This window comes from Stomoxys calcitrans, chromosome 1 (genome assembly GCF_963082655.1).
Source record: "Stomoxys calcitrans chromosome 1, idStoCalc2.1, whole genome shotgun sequence".
Lineage (NCBI taxonomy): Eukaryota > Metazoa > Arthropoda > Insecta > Diptera > Muscidae > Stomoxys > Stomoxys calcitrans.
The window spans coordinates 4,054,091-4,074,110 of NC_081552.1; the positions used below are offsets into that span (position 1 = coordinate 4,054,091).

Consider the following 20,020-nt stretch of genomic DNA (forward strand, 5'->3'; position numbering starts at 1 on the left):
CAACGGCTTTCACCGTGGCCTTCAACATACGTATCAAATGTGGTCTAAATCGGTCTATAGCCTGATACAGCTCCCCTTTAAACCGATCGCTCTATTTTACTTATTGACCCTCTAAGGGCGCAATTATTATCCCATTTGGCTGACATCTTGTACAACGGCTTCTCCCATGACCTTCAACATTGCCGGATACAAGTCCCCTATAAACGGATCTCGCCATTTTTTTTCTTGAGCCCCCAAAGGGCGCAGTTCTTATTCGATTTGGCTGAAATTTTACACAATTTCGTTTACTGTGGTCTCCAGCATTCGATTCAATTGTGGTCCAAATCGGAGCATAACTTGATGTAACTCCATTTGCATGGCAATTCTTTTCTTTTGTCCTCCGTTTGCCTAAGAAGAGGTACCGTGAAGAGAACTCTACAAATGCTATGCACGGTGGAGGATATTTAAGATTCGGCATGGCCGAACTTAGCACGCTTTTACTTGTTTTTAATTCTAATGCGTATTTTCAAAGAATTCCAAAGTGAATATCGCTTTAATAATTGCAAACATTAAATTTATCCACGAATTGAAACAATTAATTCCTATTACCAGCAAGAAGTGCGCAATTTTTATTATATTTTTGTCACATTCTAAAGCAATGCATTCGGTGTTATATTCGGTATAATTTTTTTAATTTAAAAGAAAAGGAAAAAAATTTAAAATTTCGAGCATTCTCTAGACATTAATGCCATTAATTTTGAATAAATACAAACTCCTATATACTGTGGGTGTTTCAATGAACCTATCAATTATTTATTGGGATTTTTTTCTTTTTCATTTGTCTGCATTAGAATTTAGTTCACGCCTGCATAAATGATTTGTGGTACATCCAAGTAATGCAAAAATAATTCCTATTGTTTCTTTTATCCCCCTTTTTTTTTCTTTGCAGAAACAAACAAAACAAAGGCTGAACTTGTTGTGTACTGTATTTATATCGGCTACTGTATGGTTGGAGTGGAAAGAAAAAAAACAATAAAAAACCAACGAAACGAACAAAACTATAAACAAAACAAAAATGAAGACGTATTGTGCATTGGGTACGTGTGTGAGCACAACGACCATCAGATCACAGCCAAGCCGGCTGTACGTGCGGTACATGCCAAATTTGATAATGAAACGACAAACAAACAAACAGGCAGGCCAACAGCCTAGAGCAGCCAGCGGCAGGACAGACAGACACACAGAGACAGGGCAACATGTCTAAGACTTTAGCGGGCAGTGTATATATCTGTATAAGTTTAGGCTTTTTATGCGAGTCCATTAAGTACTCACACACACACCTACATATTTCCATGTATATGTGTATGCTCATTGTGTCTGCACCCAAATCTCTTTATGTTCGACCTACATTAAAAGTTCACTGTGCCACCTTATCCAAATGAGACAGCCAAACTACTATTAACCAAAATGTTAGTCGAGCATTGAACTGTGACTTCTTTTCCCCCACTCTGTTCTACCTTCCCTAGACTCTGCACCAGCAGCTTTGGCAAACATTATCTTCTGCCTGCCTGCCCGACTGTCTGTTTGTGGGTCTCTTTGTTCTCTGCTTAAGCACGTGTGCTGTTCAATTCAATTCTACCATTGTCCCTGATAAAAAAAAAAATCCTGGTGAAAGAGCAGCCCTAATGCCTGTATTCGCATTCAGTCTGCAGTGGGTGGCTACAGAGAAGGGTGTCTCGCAGGTATAGATTCATGTTCAACTTCAATAGTTGTAGGCTTCAGATGTTTGATTTGTGCTTATTCGTATTTGTAGTTGTACTTGTACACTCACACACACACACACATATATACATACCTACATGCATACTTAAACCAACCACCCTAAACCTAGAGGATCCTCTATTGATATGGCAAAAAATGCTTCGATGGCGGGCTGTTTGGAAGGATTTTCGTCCAAACCAAGTCCAAACACATTGACGAATGGTTCATGACCATGGCTAAGTACGCACCTGTTGCTTGCTGCTGATGATGCTACAATTTCTATGGTCTCTGTTCTCTTGGTCCCCAAGTCCAAAGGATATTCTTTGTTAGTTCACATTATGTCTCTGTTCTGCTCCGTTCACGTCTTCTAACAGACATAGCAACGTCCATGAATTCATTCCCTGCCAATGTGGCATTGGTCGTTCGTCGTTGGCTGTTCGTTGTTCGTTGTTTCATCTGTGGTGTAGTTAACTAATGCCACTGTCCTTCTACTGCCTTCGGAGACTTATTTATTTCAATTTAATTTTACATTTTGGCTTCGACTAGCACAAATATTGACTGAAGACGTGTGTCTACGAGGCCACAGGCAGCAGCGCCATGTGAAGGAGACCATCGTTGTGGACATACGGCAAGTAAGAGCGTGTCTGTAACATAGACGTCGTTATTATTTTCAATGAAGCAAGATTGGTTTTTAATGGCAAACATGCTAGAAAAATTCAAGCACATCGAGGACGAGGATGACGTTCAAGCTTCTAATGGGAGATTTTGGTGAACAATACAAACTAAAACAATTTTTTTTTTATTTTTCAAATAAAGAGAAACTGATGATTTTTACAAATCTTTTATTTGATCTGGGGTCTATGAGCTGTACGAATCAGAATGATACGTATAATTGAGAACTGGGATTATGACCATAGCAAGATTCAAGCACCTATTGAAACAAAATTGCCAAAAATAGAAAGACTGCAATGTATAATTTCGACCAAAATCCTTAAATATTGTGGCACTCATAGAGCAAACCGCTGTTGCAAAATGTTGAGAAATTTTGTAAGTCTTAACCGATTTGGATATAAGTAAGTTCATAATGTGGCAGTCTTAAAAGAAAGTGTGGTGCAACATTTTGAGAAGATCGGTTGATTATTGCGCTCGCAAAGGCCCTAGAAGTGCAGATCAAGCAATACATATGGGGGTATATCTACATCTGAAACCAAATTCAACAGCAATACTTAAACAAAGTGAGTTTGAGATTGCTGTAACTTCCATAGTTTTGGCAGAAAAATATTTAAAGTCATTTTGAAAATTTAAAAACAATACAACTCCTTCACTTTTTCGAAAATCTAAAATTTTAAAGTATTCCACAGAGTCGTAAACTAATCAGAATTTCTTAAAATGTTTCTTTTATTATACCCACCACCGAAGGAAGGGGGTGTATTCATTTTGTCATTCCGTTTGCAACACATAGAAATATCCATTTCCGACCCTATAAAGTATATATATTCTTGATCAGCGTAAAAATCTAAGACGATCTAGACATGTCCGTCCGTCTGTCCGTCTGACTGTTGAAATCACGCTACAGTCTTTAAAAATGGAGATATTGAGCTGAAACTTTGCACAGATTCTTTTTTTATTCATAAGCAGGTTAAGTTCGCAGATGGGCTATATCGGACTATATCTTGATATAGCCCCCATATAGACCGATCCGCCGATTAAGGGTCTTAGGCCCATAAAAGCCATATTTATTATCCGATTTTGCTGAAATTTGGGAAAGTTAGTTGTGTTAGATCCTTCGACACTCTTTGTCAATTTGGCCCAGATCGGTTAAGATTTGGATACAGCTGCCATATAGACCGATCCTCAGATTTAGGATCTTAGGCCCATTAAAGCCACATTTATATTCCGATTTTGCTGAAATTTGGGACAGTGAGTTATGTTAGGCTCCTCGACATCGTTCATCAATTTGGCCCAGTTCGATACAGATTTGGATATAGCTGCCATATAGACCGATCTCTCGATTTAAGGGTTTTTGCCCATAAAAGGCGCATTTATTATCCGATGTTGCTGAAATTTGGGACTGTGAGTTATATTTTGCCCTCCGACATACTTCTGCAATATGGCACAGATCAGTGCAGGTTTGGATATAGCAGCCAAATAGACTGATCTCTCGATTTAAGGTTTTGGGCCCATAAAAGGCGCATTTATTATCCGATTTAGCAGAAATTTGAAACAGTGAGTTGCGTTAGGGCTTTCGACATCCTTTTTCAATTTGGCCCAAATCGGTCCAAATTTGAATATAGCTGTCATATAGACCGATATATCGGTCTATAAATGGCGCCGATTTCACTGAAATTTTGACACAGTGCCTTATGTTATGCTTCTCGTCATCCCTGTCGTATATGGTTCGTGTCGGTTTATTTTAAGATATAGCTACTAAAGAGACCAATATTTTATTATACACAACCGAACAATGACTTGTACTTATTAGTAGTTGGTCCAAATCGGAACATATTTCGATACAGCTGCTATGGGGCATATGCAATTTTCACCGGGTTTGACGAAAGATGATTTACATATACACCCGAGGTGGTGGGTATCAAAAGTTCGGCCTGGCCGAACTTAACGCCTTTTTACTTGTTCTTTTTCTTTCAATTGGGTATTGCCTAAAAATCGCATCAATGCTATCCCAACTAAAGGTGAAGTGCGGGTGTTACATACATGTGGGAGCTTTATATTAATCTGAACCGATCTTTAAGAAATTCACCAGTGATCTCAAGAGTTATCAGAGAAGCTTTTGTGCAAAATTTTGTGAGGTTCGTTTAGCATATGCCCAAATTCTTGCAGTACTAGTCAAAAACGGAGCAAATAGATTAGACATCTGTATCGAAATGTGAATAGATTGATACCAAAATCGGGACGTAGTAAATGTCAAAAAGAGTCATAACGGAATCCCTCGAGCAAAAGTTCGTTAGAATCGTTTAACAAATGACGATGTTATGGCAATGTTAGTCCAAATCGATCGAAAATATGTATCGGAGATATATCCAAATCTGAAGCGACTTCTTCTCTAAGCAAAAGAAGAAAAAAAAGAAAAAGATGACAGTGCCAAAAGTGAAGACGATGGTATGAAAATTGCGACCTGTACAAATTATCATGGACAATTAGAGAGACAAACGGACATAGCTAAATCGAATCAGAAAGTGATTCTGAGTCTACCCGCATACTTATCAATGGGTCTGTCTCTCTTCCTTCTGGCTATTACAAACAAATGCACTAAGTTGTATTAGCCTGTCCCAAAGAAATGGTGTAGGCTATAAAAACTGCACATTCTGCTCCAAAACGCGGTTTCACTCTTTCAAGCTAAATATTCTTAAGCGTGTTTCCGAGAAAATTAACTTTATTTGACTTTTGTCAAATTTGTGGCGAAAATAGATACCTCTTTACTCAGGGATCAATATTTTGTTTAAATTATGTTTCTCACTACATCCGGTTAGGATTCTTACAACAACAAGCCAAAATAAAAAAAACGCTATTTTGATTCACACTATGCGACATTTAAAAAATGGTAAAACGTAGTTGCACTGTAAACGTAAAACTCTGTCGAAAGATATGTATTTTAAATTTTTACAATATCCACAAAATGTTCATGTTTGCGTTTTTGGATTTTTTCTTAGAGAGTGGTAACCCTAGCATACCACTCTCTAAGGAAAAACAAAATTTACCTTTACCTCTGTTCAAATATCCAAAAATTCTTTAGTATCAGCTCTTGCTGGGAGAAATTGCAGTTAAAAAAGTGCATTTTTTCATTGTGAGGCTTTCTCGTTCGCCAACGGTTTTTGTCCACAGTACAACAAAGCATTACCAATTTCGAAATGTGGGGGTTTTGAAGCAGAAAAAACGGTTTTCATGTTTGGCACTTTGTTCCAAAAGCTAATATAATTTCAAAACTGTTGACATGAGAAACCAAATTCAAACAGAATATTGATTCTCGCTCAAACAGGTCCAATTCCAACCATCCATCAAAAAAACTGAATTTTCACGTATTGCGGATTTTGTCGGAGAATGGTTACCCTAGCCTAGAGACAATGTTTGATTGTCTCAACAATATTTTGTCCTAAAAAGAGATACAATGTATTACCTTAACTTACCGCTTCCAGATACTTTTGATTCGGTTTTTATAAATTTTATAAAAAATAAAATATAATTTGTTCAAATTTTGTGTAAAAATTCTTTGTTTTTTGCATTTATTTACAATACCGGAATATCATTTGAAGTACCAATACTAAAAATTGCCTACAACAAAAGTTACTATCAAAATCCTTACATCGATTCTCTTCGTCATCTTAGTGGGCCACATAGTAAAAGACAGGTTGGGCAGCAAATTGACGTTGGAGTTGTAGACGAGCGGGGGCTGCTTTGCGTAGTTTGGCGGGGCGAACGCCACCACGACGGGCAATCAAACGGGCGGTAGCAATGGCTTCTTCTTGAGCAATGGCTTCCTCTTCAGCAGCTATGGCGGCTTCTTCTTCTGTGGCTGCAACTTCCTCATCGACGAGGACAACATTGTCTTGCTCTGGAGGACCATAGACTTCATCAGGTTGGTTGGGCACAATGGGATCGGAGGCTACGGCTTCATCGAATGGAACTTCAGGTTTGAGTTCATCGGCCAAAGGATAAGGGGTTACAGCGGCATCCTCCGCAGCTACTTCTTGGCGGGCAAAGAAACGATTGCGTCTGACCAACTGGAGACGGGATGAGCGGGAGCGAGGTGCTTCAGCCGAACACAAGGCAAAAGCCAAGCAGGTGACGAAAAGGATTTGCATGAGTTTGGCCATATTTACTTGTCTTTGGGAGGGATGGTAGTTTACTTAAAGCGTTGAATACAGGCTAACTGATGTTCAATTCATAACTATATCGACTTTTTATATCAACTCATATTGCCATGAATCTCCACTGAGCCATAGGGTTTCATAGTTTTGTTGGATGGTAGGTTTTGACAATCACATTAAGTGTCAACATGTTCGTGCTGTTGGTTTTCTTGCTTTTGCTGTAGACAGACCTGATTGGCATATTTTAATTAAACACATGCACGATTTTTCTTTTAACTCGGCGCCCGCGTACTGGGAGTTTGTAATTGGATGATTTTATTTGTTCTGCTTATGCCTTGAAAATAGCACGTAATTAAGCTTTAATTACTTCCTGCCTGAATTCATCCGGAAATTTCCCTTTTGCTAGAAAAATAAAGAAAAAAAAAAAACAAACAATGGGAAGTTAGTCATAACGATTTCTAGGAATTTTTTCAATTTAAAATATTTGTTTTGCTCATATTTACATCCCATTAGTACGCCTATGCCATGCAATAAGTTACCAGCCACATACCCAGCATTAAATCCGAATAATTTTTGTATTCCAAATCTGAATGTAATGTAATGGGCTTCAAATAATAATATGTAGCACAAGATCCCTCCTGGCAGATATAACCACAAAGTCGCAAAGTAAAACCGGATATGCTGGATTCTTAAGCTCAGAAAGTTAAATTGGGAGATCGTTTTATAAGGCATCTATATCAGGTTATGGATTGATTTAGACCATACTTGAAGCAGTTGTTGGAATTGGCAGCTATATCAAAACATGGACCGATTTGGCCCATTTACAATCCCAACCGACCTTCACTAATAAGAAGTATTTGTGCAAAATTTCTAGCGGTCGCATACAACACACCATTAGTGGACGCATGTGGCTTAGTAAGAGCCGACATCAGCACCATAGAGTTCTGTGGGCCTGCCGTCTGGCTTTCTGCCAGAGATTTGTGATTAATGTACGAAAACGCCTATGGATGTTTACCCCCACGAAAAACTCAAAACTGCAACCGCTGTGCAAAGCTCTTCATCCATCAGCTAATAAATCCTAACCAGTGTTGCCGTTTTTGGTAGATCTTAACGAGTGAGTCATCCATGTGGAATTTTGCAGTCATTTTCTTGGTGTTTTTATGTTAGAAAAACCTACCAAAAATTGAGGTCTGCCTACCAATTTTGGTAGGCAGACCTCAATTTTTGGTAGATTTTTCTAACATAAAAACACCAAGAAAATTACTGCAAAATTCCACATGGATGACTAACTCGTTAAGATCGCTGGATGTCTAGGGTCCAAATACTGTTACAGTGGTCTCATTGCTTCAGATTTCAGGAAAAAGAGCACAGGTTCTCATATTGACTATAACTGGTACGAGTTTTAAGGTATCTCTTCTACATTTCGTAAATTTCGGGGTAGGGTGTGCGACTTTTGTGCACTCAACGCCTTAATAGGAAAACAGGGCTATATGGCAGCTGCATACAAATATGGTCAGATCTGGTTCCTACTCATATGTTGAGGGGTCCATGCAACTCACTGTGATGGCGAAAATTGGTTTCTATGTTAAAAGGAACTTAAATCGGTAGATCTCTTTATCCAAACCCGCCAAGGGTTGTACATTGAAATGGGACCAAAATACGAGATTAGGTTCTTTATCAAGATATACGTCATGCTTGATTTATGCTGTGGAGTGATTTCAGTCGGAAATGTCTAAATTCTCTATGAATAACGACCGTCTAATACTTTGTAATGTTTGAACCGTTATTTGTGGTGTGACAAATGGAATGGCAATATGGCCAACTCTTCGGTGGTGTATATAAAGACATGAACCGAATGTTTGCCTTGTAGAACATTTGGTAGATTTTGGTTGGGTTTGGTAGGATTTTTCTTAAATTTTTGGTAGGATATAATTTTCTGGAGTGGCAACAGTGACCCTTACTTCAACGAGATGGGTTGATTTCACACCCCAAACGAGGTGGACATCGAGAATAGTTATTTTTGTTGTTGTTGTTACACTAACAACTAATCTTATATAAAACAAGTAAAAAGGCGTTAAGTTCGGCCGGGCCGAACTTTGGATACCCACCACCTCGGGTATATATGTAAACCACCTTCCATCAAAATCCAGTGAAAATTCCATACCTTCCGATTTGGATCAAATACTAATAAGTACAAGCCATTATTCCATTGTATATAAGAAAATATTGGTCTTTTTAGTAGTTATATCTAAAAATAAACCGATCTGATCTATATACGACATGGATGTCGAAAAGCATAATATAAGTCAGTGTGTCAAATTTCAGTGCAATCGGATTAAAAATGCGCCTTTTATGCACCAAGACTTCAAATCGAGAGATCGGTCTATATGGCAGCTATATGCAAATCTTGATCGATCTAGACCAAATTGCAGAAATATGTGGAGGGGCTTAACTTAACTCTTTGTCCCAAATTTTGGCAACATCGGACAATAAATGCGCTTTTAATGGCCCCAAAACCTAAAACCGAGAGATCGGTCTATATGGCAGCTATATTCAAATCTGGACCGATCTAAGCCAAATTAATGGAGAATGTTGAAGGGCTGCCCCAATTTTCCGCAAAATCGGATAATAAATGTGGCTTTTATGGGCCTAAGACCCTAAATTGGAGGATCGGTCTATATGGCAGCGATATCCAAATCTGAACCGATCAGAGCCATATAAATGGAGAATGTCGAAGGGCCTAAGACAACTCACTGCCCCAAATTTCATCAAAATCGGATAATAAATATGGATTTTATGGGCCTAAGACCCTAAATCGGCGGATCGGTCTATATGGGGGCTATATCTATGGGGGGCGGACCTTCCCCCTTATCCTAATTTTCAGAAACGCCAGATCTCGGAGATGGGTGATGCGATTTAAGCGAAATTTTGTGTGCTCTCATATAGTACCCTATAAATAAAAATTTGGTATCCAAATTTCGGATGGAGTACCTAGGAGGGCTGCCCCACCATAAAACCTACCAAACATATATTTAGACCAATCACGACAATATGGGACTCAAATGAAAGATATTTAGGATAAGAAAACGTATCTCATATCCAATTGTCGAACCAAGTGATAGGGGAACTACCCCAAGCCCTAAAACACCCCTAAATCGGACATATTTACCGACCATAGCAATATGGGACTCAAATTGAAGGTATTTGCGAGTAGTATACGAATCTGATATCCAAATGTGGGACCACATTTCTGGGGGTCACCCCTTCCCCAAAACTTCCCCAAATTGGACTTATTTACGGACCAAGGTAATATGGGTCTTACATAAAAGGTATTTGAGTGCAGAATTCGAATCTGATATCCAAATATGGGACCAAGTGTTTGGGCGGCCGTCTCTCCCCAAAAACCTCCCCCAATGGGGACAAATTTACGACCATAGCAATATGGGGCTCAAATTAAAGGTATTTGGAAGTAAAGCACGAATCTGATATCAATATTCGGGAAAAGTGTTTATTGGACCATGTAGTTATGGCATTACCCCTTTCCCAAAACACCCCCAAAGGGAAACATTTTTTCGACCATGCCAATATGTGGCTCAAATGAAAGGTATTTGAGATTAGAAAACGAATTTGATAACCTATTTTGGGGCCATGTGTTTGGGGGACGCTTCATCCGGTAAACTCCTCTTCAGCCAATGGCAATATGGGGTTTAAATAAATGGTATTTGAGACAAGAGCAAGATGCTGATATTTTTTCAGGGCCAAGTATCTGGGAGAACACCTCTCCCCCAACAAAAAAAAAACACCACTAAATCAGACATCACCTTACTTCATATGAGATTCACATAAAGGCACTTATATTGTTAAACTGTTAGTCAAGCGATTTACTATTTTCGTAGCATGGTATTTCACTAAAAGATCTTTAATTGTCGAAAATAAATATTCCAAGGGAACTTTTGTTCCATATAAAGTAAAAGAAGGCGCAGCGGAGCGGGCCCGGGTCAGCTAGTACGTATATATTTGATTGCATATTCTAAACATTCTATGGTCTATGGTCAATGGGGTCTTGTAGCGATTTCCAAAATTCTTGAAAAATTCCATAATAACTTCTCATTTTTTTTTAAATTTTTTTATTAATTTCATCAAGTTCGTAAATCACATTTGCTAAGGAACTCTGCATTAAATCACATTAAGTTTTCAATAAAAATATAAAAAATTAAATCATATGGAATGAAATTTTATATGACAATATTCAAAATTATTGAACCACATAGTAAAAGAAGGGTTGTGGGGCGAATTGGGGTTGCACCTGCAGGCGAGCTGGGGCTGCTTTACGCAATTTGGCAGAACGTACTGAACCTTGGCGGAAAGCACCACGGCGGGCTATCAAACGTGCCGAGGCTATGGCTTCTTCTTCAGCAGCGGCAGCTTCCTGTTCTACAGCGTCTACTTCATTAACATTGAGTGCAACATCATATTCTGGAGGTCCATAGATTTCATCAGGTTGATTGACTTCGTCGGGTTGATGGACTTCGTCAGGTTGAATAACCTCATCAGGTTGATTGACTTCATCAGGCTGATTGGGAAAGACTGGTTCAGGCTGATTAGGAAAAATTGGTTCCGAAGCTATGGCCTCATCGAATGGCACCTTGGGTTTCAATTCCTTGGCCGAAGGGTAAGGAGTCACGGCCTCTTCAGCTACTTCTTGACGGGCCAAGAAACGATTCCTTCTGTTGACACGATAGCGAGAAGTGCGAGAGCGTGGAGCTTCAGCCGAGCACAAGGCAATAGCCAAACAGGCAATCGAAAGGATTTGAAGGAATTTAACCATGTTGTTGGCTATCTATTTGCTTATGGTGTTTGGTGTTTAGTTCAAAATGTTGGAGGCAAGACAACTGATATGCAATTAAAATTGTTTAAGACTATTTATACAAAAAGCGTTTCTATGTTTGGAATCGCAATGATTTAATCAGTCAGTCTTGTGATATCGTGCAGTTCTGTGTCGAAGTGTGAACATTGGTGTTCTTCACTTTGTTGTTACTGTTGTTGCTTATGGACATGGGGGGAATATTTAATGGCTTCAATATGCGTATAGTTTACCATAACTTAATGCTTGCGTTATTCGCATTGCATTTATTGTTTGGATTTTGAGGGCATATCCGTACACATGAGTTTAGATTTATTTAGATTTTCTAAGAATTTTTGAAAACTTCACAAAACAAACCCTACTAACTAATGTATGACCTCAAATGCCCACACCAAGGGTTGTTGGAGATCATAAATGTACATAACAGTACCAACTTTCAATCTAATCTGTTGCAAATTTTTAGGTTCAAGACATCAGATACGGTAATCGCTTTACAAAGGAGTTAATCCTACTTAGAAGCCTAACACAACCATGCTTGATTCGAGTGTTGAAGGTAATATGAGTACTTCACTTATCGATTCCCATGCAAATGGGATACAAATTGTTGATTTTATGGGCTCAAGAAGCTGGCATTGATCAAATAAAATCATTTGTCTTCATGATATTATCCACACACAACAATAGATTTACATAACGGTGGTGCCCTAATTCCTCTAATGAAATGAAAATACCAAAATCTATGTAGTCAACTATTATCAAAACAGTATTTGAAACATATGAAGTATTCAAAAACCCTTATTTGGCATAAATTCCAAGGACCTGTATGCATTTGACCGACAGTTTAATACGACTGAAATAAGTGGCAAAGAGGATAGCCAGAACAGAAAAAAGTGTGGCAATATTCCCGAAGATAGCTCAAATATATAAAAATGAAAATAATTAAGCCTCCATACCAAATATGGTTGCAAAGTTTTCTAACCAAAGACGAAACGTGCCGCATAGTGGTGGTTGGTGTGTTGTGATCTCTGGCTTTCCTTTTTCATTGCAAAAATGAATTTCCGATCATTGAGCTCGTCTCGAAAGAGAAACAGACGAAAATTTAAAAGAATAATTAATTAAAAACAAGTGAGAGCGTGCTGAGTTCGGCCGGGCCGAATCTTATTTACCCTCCACCATCGTCGCATCTGTCGAGTTCTTTGCGCAGTATCTGTTTTTAGGCAAACAAAGTATAATGAATAAAGACGGAGGAGCAGCTATATCAAGTTATAGTCCGAATCGGGGCTCAAGAAGCGAAATCGGCAGATCGGTTTATATGGGAGCTGTATCAAGCTATAGATCGATTCTGACCAAATTGCACACATATGTTGAAGGCCATGGGAGGAGCCGTTGTACAATTGTGCCACATCGGATGACAATTGCGCTCTCTAGAGGCTCAAGAAGTCAAGACCCAAGATCGGTTTATATGGCAGCTATTTCAGGTTATGGACCGATTAGGACCATACTTTGCACAGTTGTAGAAAGTGATATCAAAACACTATGTGCAAAATTTCAGTCAAATCGGACGAGAATTGCGCCGTCTAGAGGCTCAAGAAGTCAAGACCCAAGATCGGTTTATATGGCAGCTACATCAAAACATGGACCGATTTGGCCCATTTACAATCCGAACCTACTTACACTAATAACAAGTATTTGTGCAAAATTTCAAGCGGCTAGCTTTACTCCTTCGGAAGTTAGAGTGCTTTCGACAGACAGACGGACGGACGTGGCTCAAACGACTTGGAAAACCAAGACGATCAAGAAGGTATGTACTTTGTTAGATCTTAGTTCAATATTAAATTCTCAATTTATTTAGCGAATAAAACCAGTTGGGGAAACACAAGGAAAGACAAAAAGTAATACATGAAACCTATGTTAAAATCTAGTTAACTTTGCATACCTATTTAAATATTGAATAGAACCTTTTTACCATAGGACTTAAATTGTGGCAACTGCAGCCTTAAGGGGACATATTTGATGACACATATCTAAAATATCTCATGAGTATCGGATGGGAGATATATATGGGAACTATATCTAAACCTATACCGATTTTTATGAAATTTTGCACAAGTATTCGGATGTCGTGCAAGATTTTGTAAAGATTGGATCAAAATTGTGGCAACTTGGGCCTTCAAAGCCCATATCGGATGTAAGATATATATGAGAGATATGTCTAAATCAGATCCGATCTTCTTCATAATCAATATTTTGGTCCTTGGAAAAAAAAGACTTCTGCAAAATTTCACGACAAGCGGACAACAAATGCGACCTGTATTTTGGCCACAAGAATTCATGGACAGACAGACGCACATAGCTAAATCGAATGAGGAAGTGATTCCAAGCCGATTTGCATACTTGTCAATGGGTTTAGCTCTTCTCCTTCTTAGCATTGCTTACAGCAAACAAATGCTCAAAGTTATAATACCCTGTACCACATTTGTGGTGAATGGAATACATATACAATGTTCACTCTTTCCTTACACTTTAAAAGTTTTCCTTGAAAATTAACTTTTCTTTTTTAGGTAAATTTCATGAAAATTTCGTGTTCTCAGAGAATTTTATTCAAAAATTTTTTTTTTAAAAAAAATTCTAAAATATCGGAACTGAACAGAACGATCAAACGATAAAATTTTGATTTCATTTCAAGGTTGATTTATAAGTTTTCCAAAGGGGTTAAATATCCTAAAAATCACAGAAAATTAAACGGGTTTAAAAAAAATCGAATACTTCGAAAAACGGTCTTAGCAAAAACCCAGGCTTATTAATCACCCTATTTTATTTCTTTGAAATATAAAGTGCTTTCGACTCACTGGCGAGCGGACATATATGCATTGACTTAGATTGTCATGGCGGATATATTATATTGGGTTGCCCAAAAAGTAATTGCGGATTTTTCATATAGTCGGCGTTGACAAATTTTTTCACAGCTTGTGACTCTGTAATTGCATTCTTTCTTCTGTCAGTTATCAGCTGTTACTATTAGTTTGCTTTAGAAAAAAGGTGTAAAAAAAGCATAATTGATTACAGTTCATTCTAAGTTTTATTAAAAATGCATTTACTTTCTTTTAAAAAATCCGCAACTACTTTTTGGGCAACCCAATATGTACTAAAGGCCAGTTTTCGGAGATGTTTTACGTATGCATCACATCCTATAGAAGGAGGTATAGATATACCATACCATAGTGCGTATAATTGACTTTACCCATATAAATCCTAGTGCGTATACGCACCCAAGGACAATAGGCAATAGCGAAATAATAATTGCAAAAGTTTAATAAATGTCTAGAGATGGGCGATGGGTAAATACCCAAAAGGTATACACACGGTAAATTGGGTAAATGCCCTGGTATTTACCCATTCATATCCAAAGGTATAAAAACATTTTCCAAACAATTTTTTGATGATATCGTATTCTTTGTGTATTAACCTGACCTTCTGATATCATAAAATCTGATTTTAGTTATATATTGCAGCTATATAGACCGATCTCCAGACTTAAAGTCTTGAGGCAATAAATTGGTCATTTCTCATCCGATTTCGATTTCGGAATTTGGCACAGTTAATTCTGGTAGACCCCGTACCCATTTCTGTGATGTGTGGTTCAGATCGGACTGTATTTGGATATAGCTGTCCTAAAAGCGACCGATCTCCTGAGATCCATTTATTATCCGAATTCGATGAAATTTGGCACAGTGTGTTCTGGTAGACCCCTACCCATTTCTGTCAAATGTGGTCCAGATCGGATCATATTTGGATAAGGCTGCCATATAGACCAATCTCCCGATATGGAGCATTGAGCCCATAAAAGGAGCAGTTTTCATCCGATTTGGATGAAATTTAACACATAGCGTTTTGATAGATCTCTACGCCTAATTGTTGAATATCGTCCAGATCGGACAATATTTGGATATAGCTGCCATGTAGACCGATCTCCCGATTGGAGAAAGAGTCGATGTTGTGTTTATCAAAAAACCGCATATATGTCTTTTACATGGCCAAAAGTGAAATAAAGACGCTGAAAAGTTATTTGCCATTCGAGGACGATAATGTGGACAATAAACTGATTTAATATAAGTTTGGAAAAAAATGATTTAGTATACAGTTATTGCTGTAGGATTTTTGGATACCCCTGTAAACCAAATTTCCGGTTCATCAGATCAATATACAAAGCTGGATAGGTCCAAAAAGTCAAATTGAAAAAAAGAGTTGTATGCTTAATCTGAGCGTATGCTCAATATATAGCGCAAACATTGGATATTTACACTAAGGTGGACAAATTGTGAGCCATGGCTCACGATCAGATAGTAGTCTACTCCTCCCAAAGCAAGTGGTAACAAAAGCTTAAATTTAAAATTTTATTATGAAAAGCTATTAAAAATTACATGGTATAAGAAAGAATACCTCAAAAAAATTAAATGAAATCATTTTAAACAAAGATTCACCCCCGTACGTAGTATATCGATTATGAAGCAGGAAGTAGTTACACTCTGGCAAAATTAGTCTACTTATTTTACTTGAGCTCGTTGATAATAGGCCACTTTCTTGTAACTGCGTTCTTAGGGCGTTCAGCAAAGGACAATAAGAAAATTTATCAACAAATTTCACCAGCATTAGTGAGAGGTAACCGCATAACCACAACTTTAGGAGGTAGAGATTTGCCCTGATTCACAACATAACATTCTGCATGCTTAATGCTAAAATGATCAACAACCTTTACTTTATGTCTGAAAAATGTAAAACTCATACCATACCATATCGGAGGCGACCGTAGCGCAGAGGTTGGCATGTCTGCCTATGACGCTGAGCGCCTGGGTTTGAATTTCGGCTAGAACATGCGAAAAAAATTTTCAACGATGGTTTCCCCTTCTAATGCTGGCGACATTTGTGAGGCACTTTGCCAGGCAAAGAAGCTATGTAAAAATGTCTCCCTAAGAGGTGTCGCACTGCGGCACGTCGTTCGGACTAGGCTACAGCAAGGAGGTCCTTATCATTGAGCATAAACTTGAATCGGACAGCACTCACTGATATGTGAGAAGTTCGCCCCTGTCCCTTAATTGCTTGTTCATGTACCAAAAGAAATTTAAATTCGATTTTCCTTTATCAGATTTTTAATGTTTTCCTTGTTAGTATTTTTCGTATATTGTCCTAAAGATTTCAACATGACTAAATTCACTTTAAAATGTGCAAAACACTTAAAATTAAGTTAATACATAAGGATTTGGTTTAAAGTTCTACTAAACACCCCTGTACGACCAACAGCCAGAAATTTATTGGGCCACATAGTAAAAGACGGGTTGGGCAGCAACCTGACGCTGCAATTGAAGGCGAGCGGGAGCAGCCTTACGCAATTTTGCAGAACGTACAGAGCTCTTGCGTACAGCTCCACGGCGGGCAGTAAGGCGAGATGAGGCCACAGTCTCTTCCTCAGCGGCAACTGTTTCTTCTTCGGCGGCCACAGCTTCATCCTCAGCAGGAACATCAACATCATCAGTGCCTGCAGCAGGCGCATCTTGTTCGGGAGGACCATAGACTTCATCAGGTTGGTTGGCTGGTTGCTCATCAGCAGCAGCAGCTTCTTCGAATGGAACCTCAGGCTTCAACTCATCGGCAGAGGGATAGGGTGTGACAGCAGCAGGCTCTTCAGCAACTTCCTGGCGGGCCAGGAAACGATTACGCCTTACCGGTTGGAAGCGCGCACCGCGAGAACGTGGAGCTTCAGCCGAGCATAAGGCAAAAGCCAAACAAGCGACCAAAAGAATTTGCATGAATTTAGCCATGTTTTTTTTTTCAATAGGGATACCACTTGGGGTAGGTTAATAGACGTAGATGAAGATGGGGAGACAACTGATATTCCTCTTCGAAAACCGGGGGCTATTTATACCAATTGCTGGCTTTGCCTATTATTTTTCCCTCGAAAGTTAATTGCTGCGTTCGTAGTGACTGCAATGGCAGGGGTTTTTTTTTTTTTTTGCTTTAATGTTTCTTACACATCCTCAGGCAGCAATGTCGCGGTATGAGTTGAAAACCTGCTTGGCATACATTAAGAATTTACCATTAAATCGGATATTGAAGGTGGCTAAATAAATTCTAAAGAGGCCTAGACTATTTTTGACCACACATCCGACCACTGGCTGTGCAAGAGTAGTTGTTGTTCGATGATGATGTTGCGCTTGTGGTTGTGGTTGTGATTGTGTGGTGATATCGCTCTTCATGGCACGTCGTCCAGTGCCGCCTCACTGGAGTCACCACTGCAAACTAATCATAATTCTAAACATCCCCAATGGTTTCATGTTTATGTGATATTATCCAATTTGGTCTATAAATTTAAAGAGAATAGAATAGAAATTAGTTGCCAAATATCGCCAGCCATCCTCTAACACTCTGATGTCAGCCAGGTAGGCAGGCAAGCAGATATGAAGGTTTATATTTATGGAATTTCGGATTTCCCATTATTATCTAGTACTAAATTTCTGTCAAAATGAACATGCAGCCAATTAATTGGTTCTGAAATTATCGCTGTATGTACGTGCAAATGTGTCAGCTTGGATGTGGGGGAGTATGATGATGTAGGTAAATGATTTACAATAAAATCCGGCATTAAGGAGCCTCAAAAAGAAAAGAAAAAAACTAAAATCCCGCTAAAATACTTCGTGCAAAATGTCATTTAAAACGGATAAGAATTGCGACCTCTAGTGGCTCAAGAAGTAACGACCCAAGATCGGTTTATATGGCAGCTATATCAAAACATGGACCGATATGGCCCATTTACAATCCCAACCGACCTACATTATTAAGAAGTATTTGTGCAAAATTTTCAGCTGCTGGCTGTACTCCTTCGAAAGTTTGCGTGCTTTGGACAGACAGACGGATAGACGGACGTCCATAGCTAGATCGACATAAAATGTCGCGACGATCAAGAACATATATACTTTATGGGGTCTCAGAAGTTACAAACAGAATGACGAAATTAGTATACCCCCATCCTATGGTGGAGGGACATTTCTGAGTTTTAATCGAAAACTCTCTAAATTAGAAAAATAAGGCAAGTTTTACAATACGAATGTAGCCAAATTGTGCTCTAGCTGCTGATTAGTTACTCAATGGTCGAATATTCAGACCATTGAGAATATTTATTATAGGGGGACATTGTCGTTGGAGCAGCCCAGGGATTGCCGCGTGGATGTGACAACCATATTTTAATGCCCTCAGGAGTATTTTTAATGTGAGCTCCCTTTCCTCCCACGTGGGCTCCCTTTCTTCATACTCATACTCAGCATCATTCCACACCGTAGTCTGAGTCAGAGTCTAGCAATTTGCCTGGGGTCGAAGTCGAGTCAAAATTGCTCGACTCTACAGCCCAGTTCCTGACTACTAGCTGCAACGTGAGATCTTTTTCATGTTGTGTGATGGCGAGGAGGAGTGTAGAGGCCACCGTAGCGCAGAGATTAGCATGTCCGCCTATGACGCTGAACGCCTGGGTTCGAATCCTGGCGAGACCATCACAACAAAATTTTCAGCGGTGGTTTCCCCTCCTAATGCTGGCAACATTTGTGAGGTTATACGCCATGTAAAGGTGTTGCACTGCGGCACGCCGTTCGGACTCGGCTATAAATGGGAGGCCTCTTATCATTGATCTTAAACTTGAATCGGATTGCACTCATTGATATGTGAGAAGTTTTCCTCTGTTCCTTAATGGAATGTTCATGGGCAAAATTTCCATTGCATTTGATGGCGAGGAGGAGTTGGTGACGCATGAGCACATTTTGAATGGCTTCCTCGCAACTGGTAGGAGAAGATAAAGTATAATGGGTGGGCATCTCTTGCCGTACCTGGATTTCGCATTATTCTCTGGGCATGCTTGAGTTCTGTATATGCCTGAATGGGCTGGCTGGACCATACTCTTACCGGTGAGATATTTTTGCCGGTTCTGCTGATTCCCTACCTTTTTCTGTTGTCTTGCACCGTGGTATGGAATATCTTTATCTGTATTTCTCCGTCTTTTTCATTCCGTTTGTAACACCACGAAATATTGATCTGCGACCCCATAAGGTATATACAAATTATATTGATCGTTTTGTCAGTCCAAGTAGGTCTAGCCATACGATATCGGTTCATATTTGGATAAAGAACCTATATATATGTAATGTGGACCATTGACTTGATTTGATGAGCCTCTGCAAACAGCAATTGTTATGCCATTGTGTTGAAATTTTGTGCGGTATATTTTGTTATGACTTCTAACCTCCCTTGTAAGTAAGGTTCAAATCGGTATATGTCCTGACAAAGCTCCCATTTAAACCGAATTTATTTCTTCAACCTCCAGAAGCTGAAATTGTTTTCCGATTTAGCAGACATTTTGCAAGTAGTCCTTTACTATGATTTCCAACTTCCATGGTAAGTATAGTTCAAATCGGTCTTTAACCTGATATAGCTACCATATAAACCAATCTCCGGTAATCTTCTACAGCTTCAATTTTTGCCTGATTTAGCAGAAATTTTGTACTTAATGTACACATATGCCCTCCGACTAAGTTCTCTTGTGAAAATTTTCAGC

At 38.9% G+C, this 20,020-nt stretch overlaps 3 protein-coding genes across 3 annotated transcripts; all 3 read right to left on the reverse strand.

Annotated features, from left to right (window-relative positions):
* Positions 1-5,973: 5,973 nt before the first annotated feature.
* Positions 5,974-6,681, reverse strand: LOC131994241 (uncharacterized). Its single transcript, XM_059360858.1, has one exon. The coding sequence runs from the start codon at positions 6,567-6,569 to the stop codon at positions 6,078-6,080; it is 492 nt and encodes a 163-aa protein (XP_059216841.1). The 5' UTR covers positions 6,570-6,681; the 3' UTR covers positions 5,974-6,077.
* A 4,137-nt stretch (positions 6,682-10,818) lies between these two features.
* Positions 10,819-11,391, reverse strand: LOC106084729 (uncharacterized). Its single transcript, XM_059370437.1, has one exon. It carries the CDS (start codon positions 11,389-11,391, stop codon positions 10,819-10,821), a length of 573 nt encoding a protein of 190 aa, XP_059226420.1.
* Positions 11,392-16,551: 5,160 nt separating this feature from the next.
* On the reverse strand, positions 16,552-17,309 carry LOC106084736 (fibrous sheath CABYR-binding protein). Its single transcript, XM_013248639.2, has one exon. The coding sequence runs from the start codon at positions 17,241-17,243 to the stop codon at positions 16,734-16,736; it is 510 nt and encodes a 169-aa protein (XP_013104093.1). The 5' UTR covers positions 17,244-17,309; the 3' UTR covers positions 16,552-16,733.
* Between the last annotated feature and the right edge of the window lie 2,711 nt (positions 17,310-20,020).

Coding starts and splice junctions, on each gene's coding strand:
- LOC131994241 (XM_059360858.1), bottom strand. CDS start 6,569: ATGGCCAAACTCATGCAAATCCTTTTCGTCACCTGCTTGGCTTTTGCC.
- LOC106084729 (XM_059370437.1), bottom strand. CDS start 11,391: ATGGTTAAATTCCTTCAAATCCTTTCGATTGCCTGTTTGGCTATTGCC.
- LOC106084736 (XM_013248639.2), bottom strand. CDS start 17,243: ATGGCTAAATTCATGCAAATTCTTTTGGTCGCTTGTTTGGCTTTTGCC.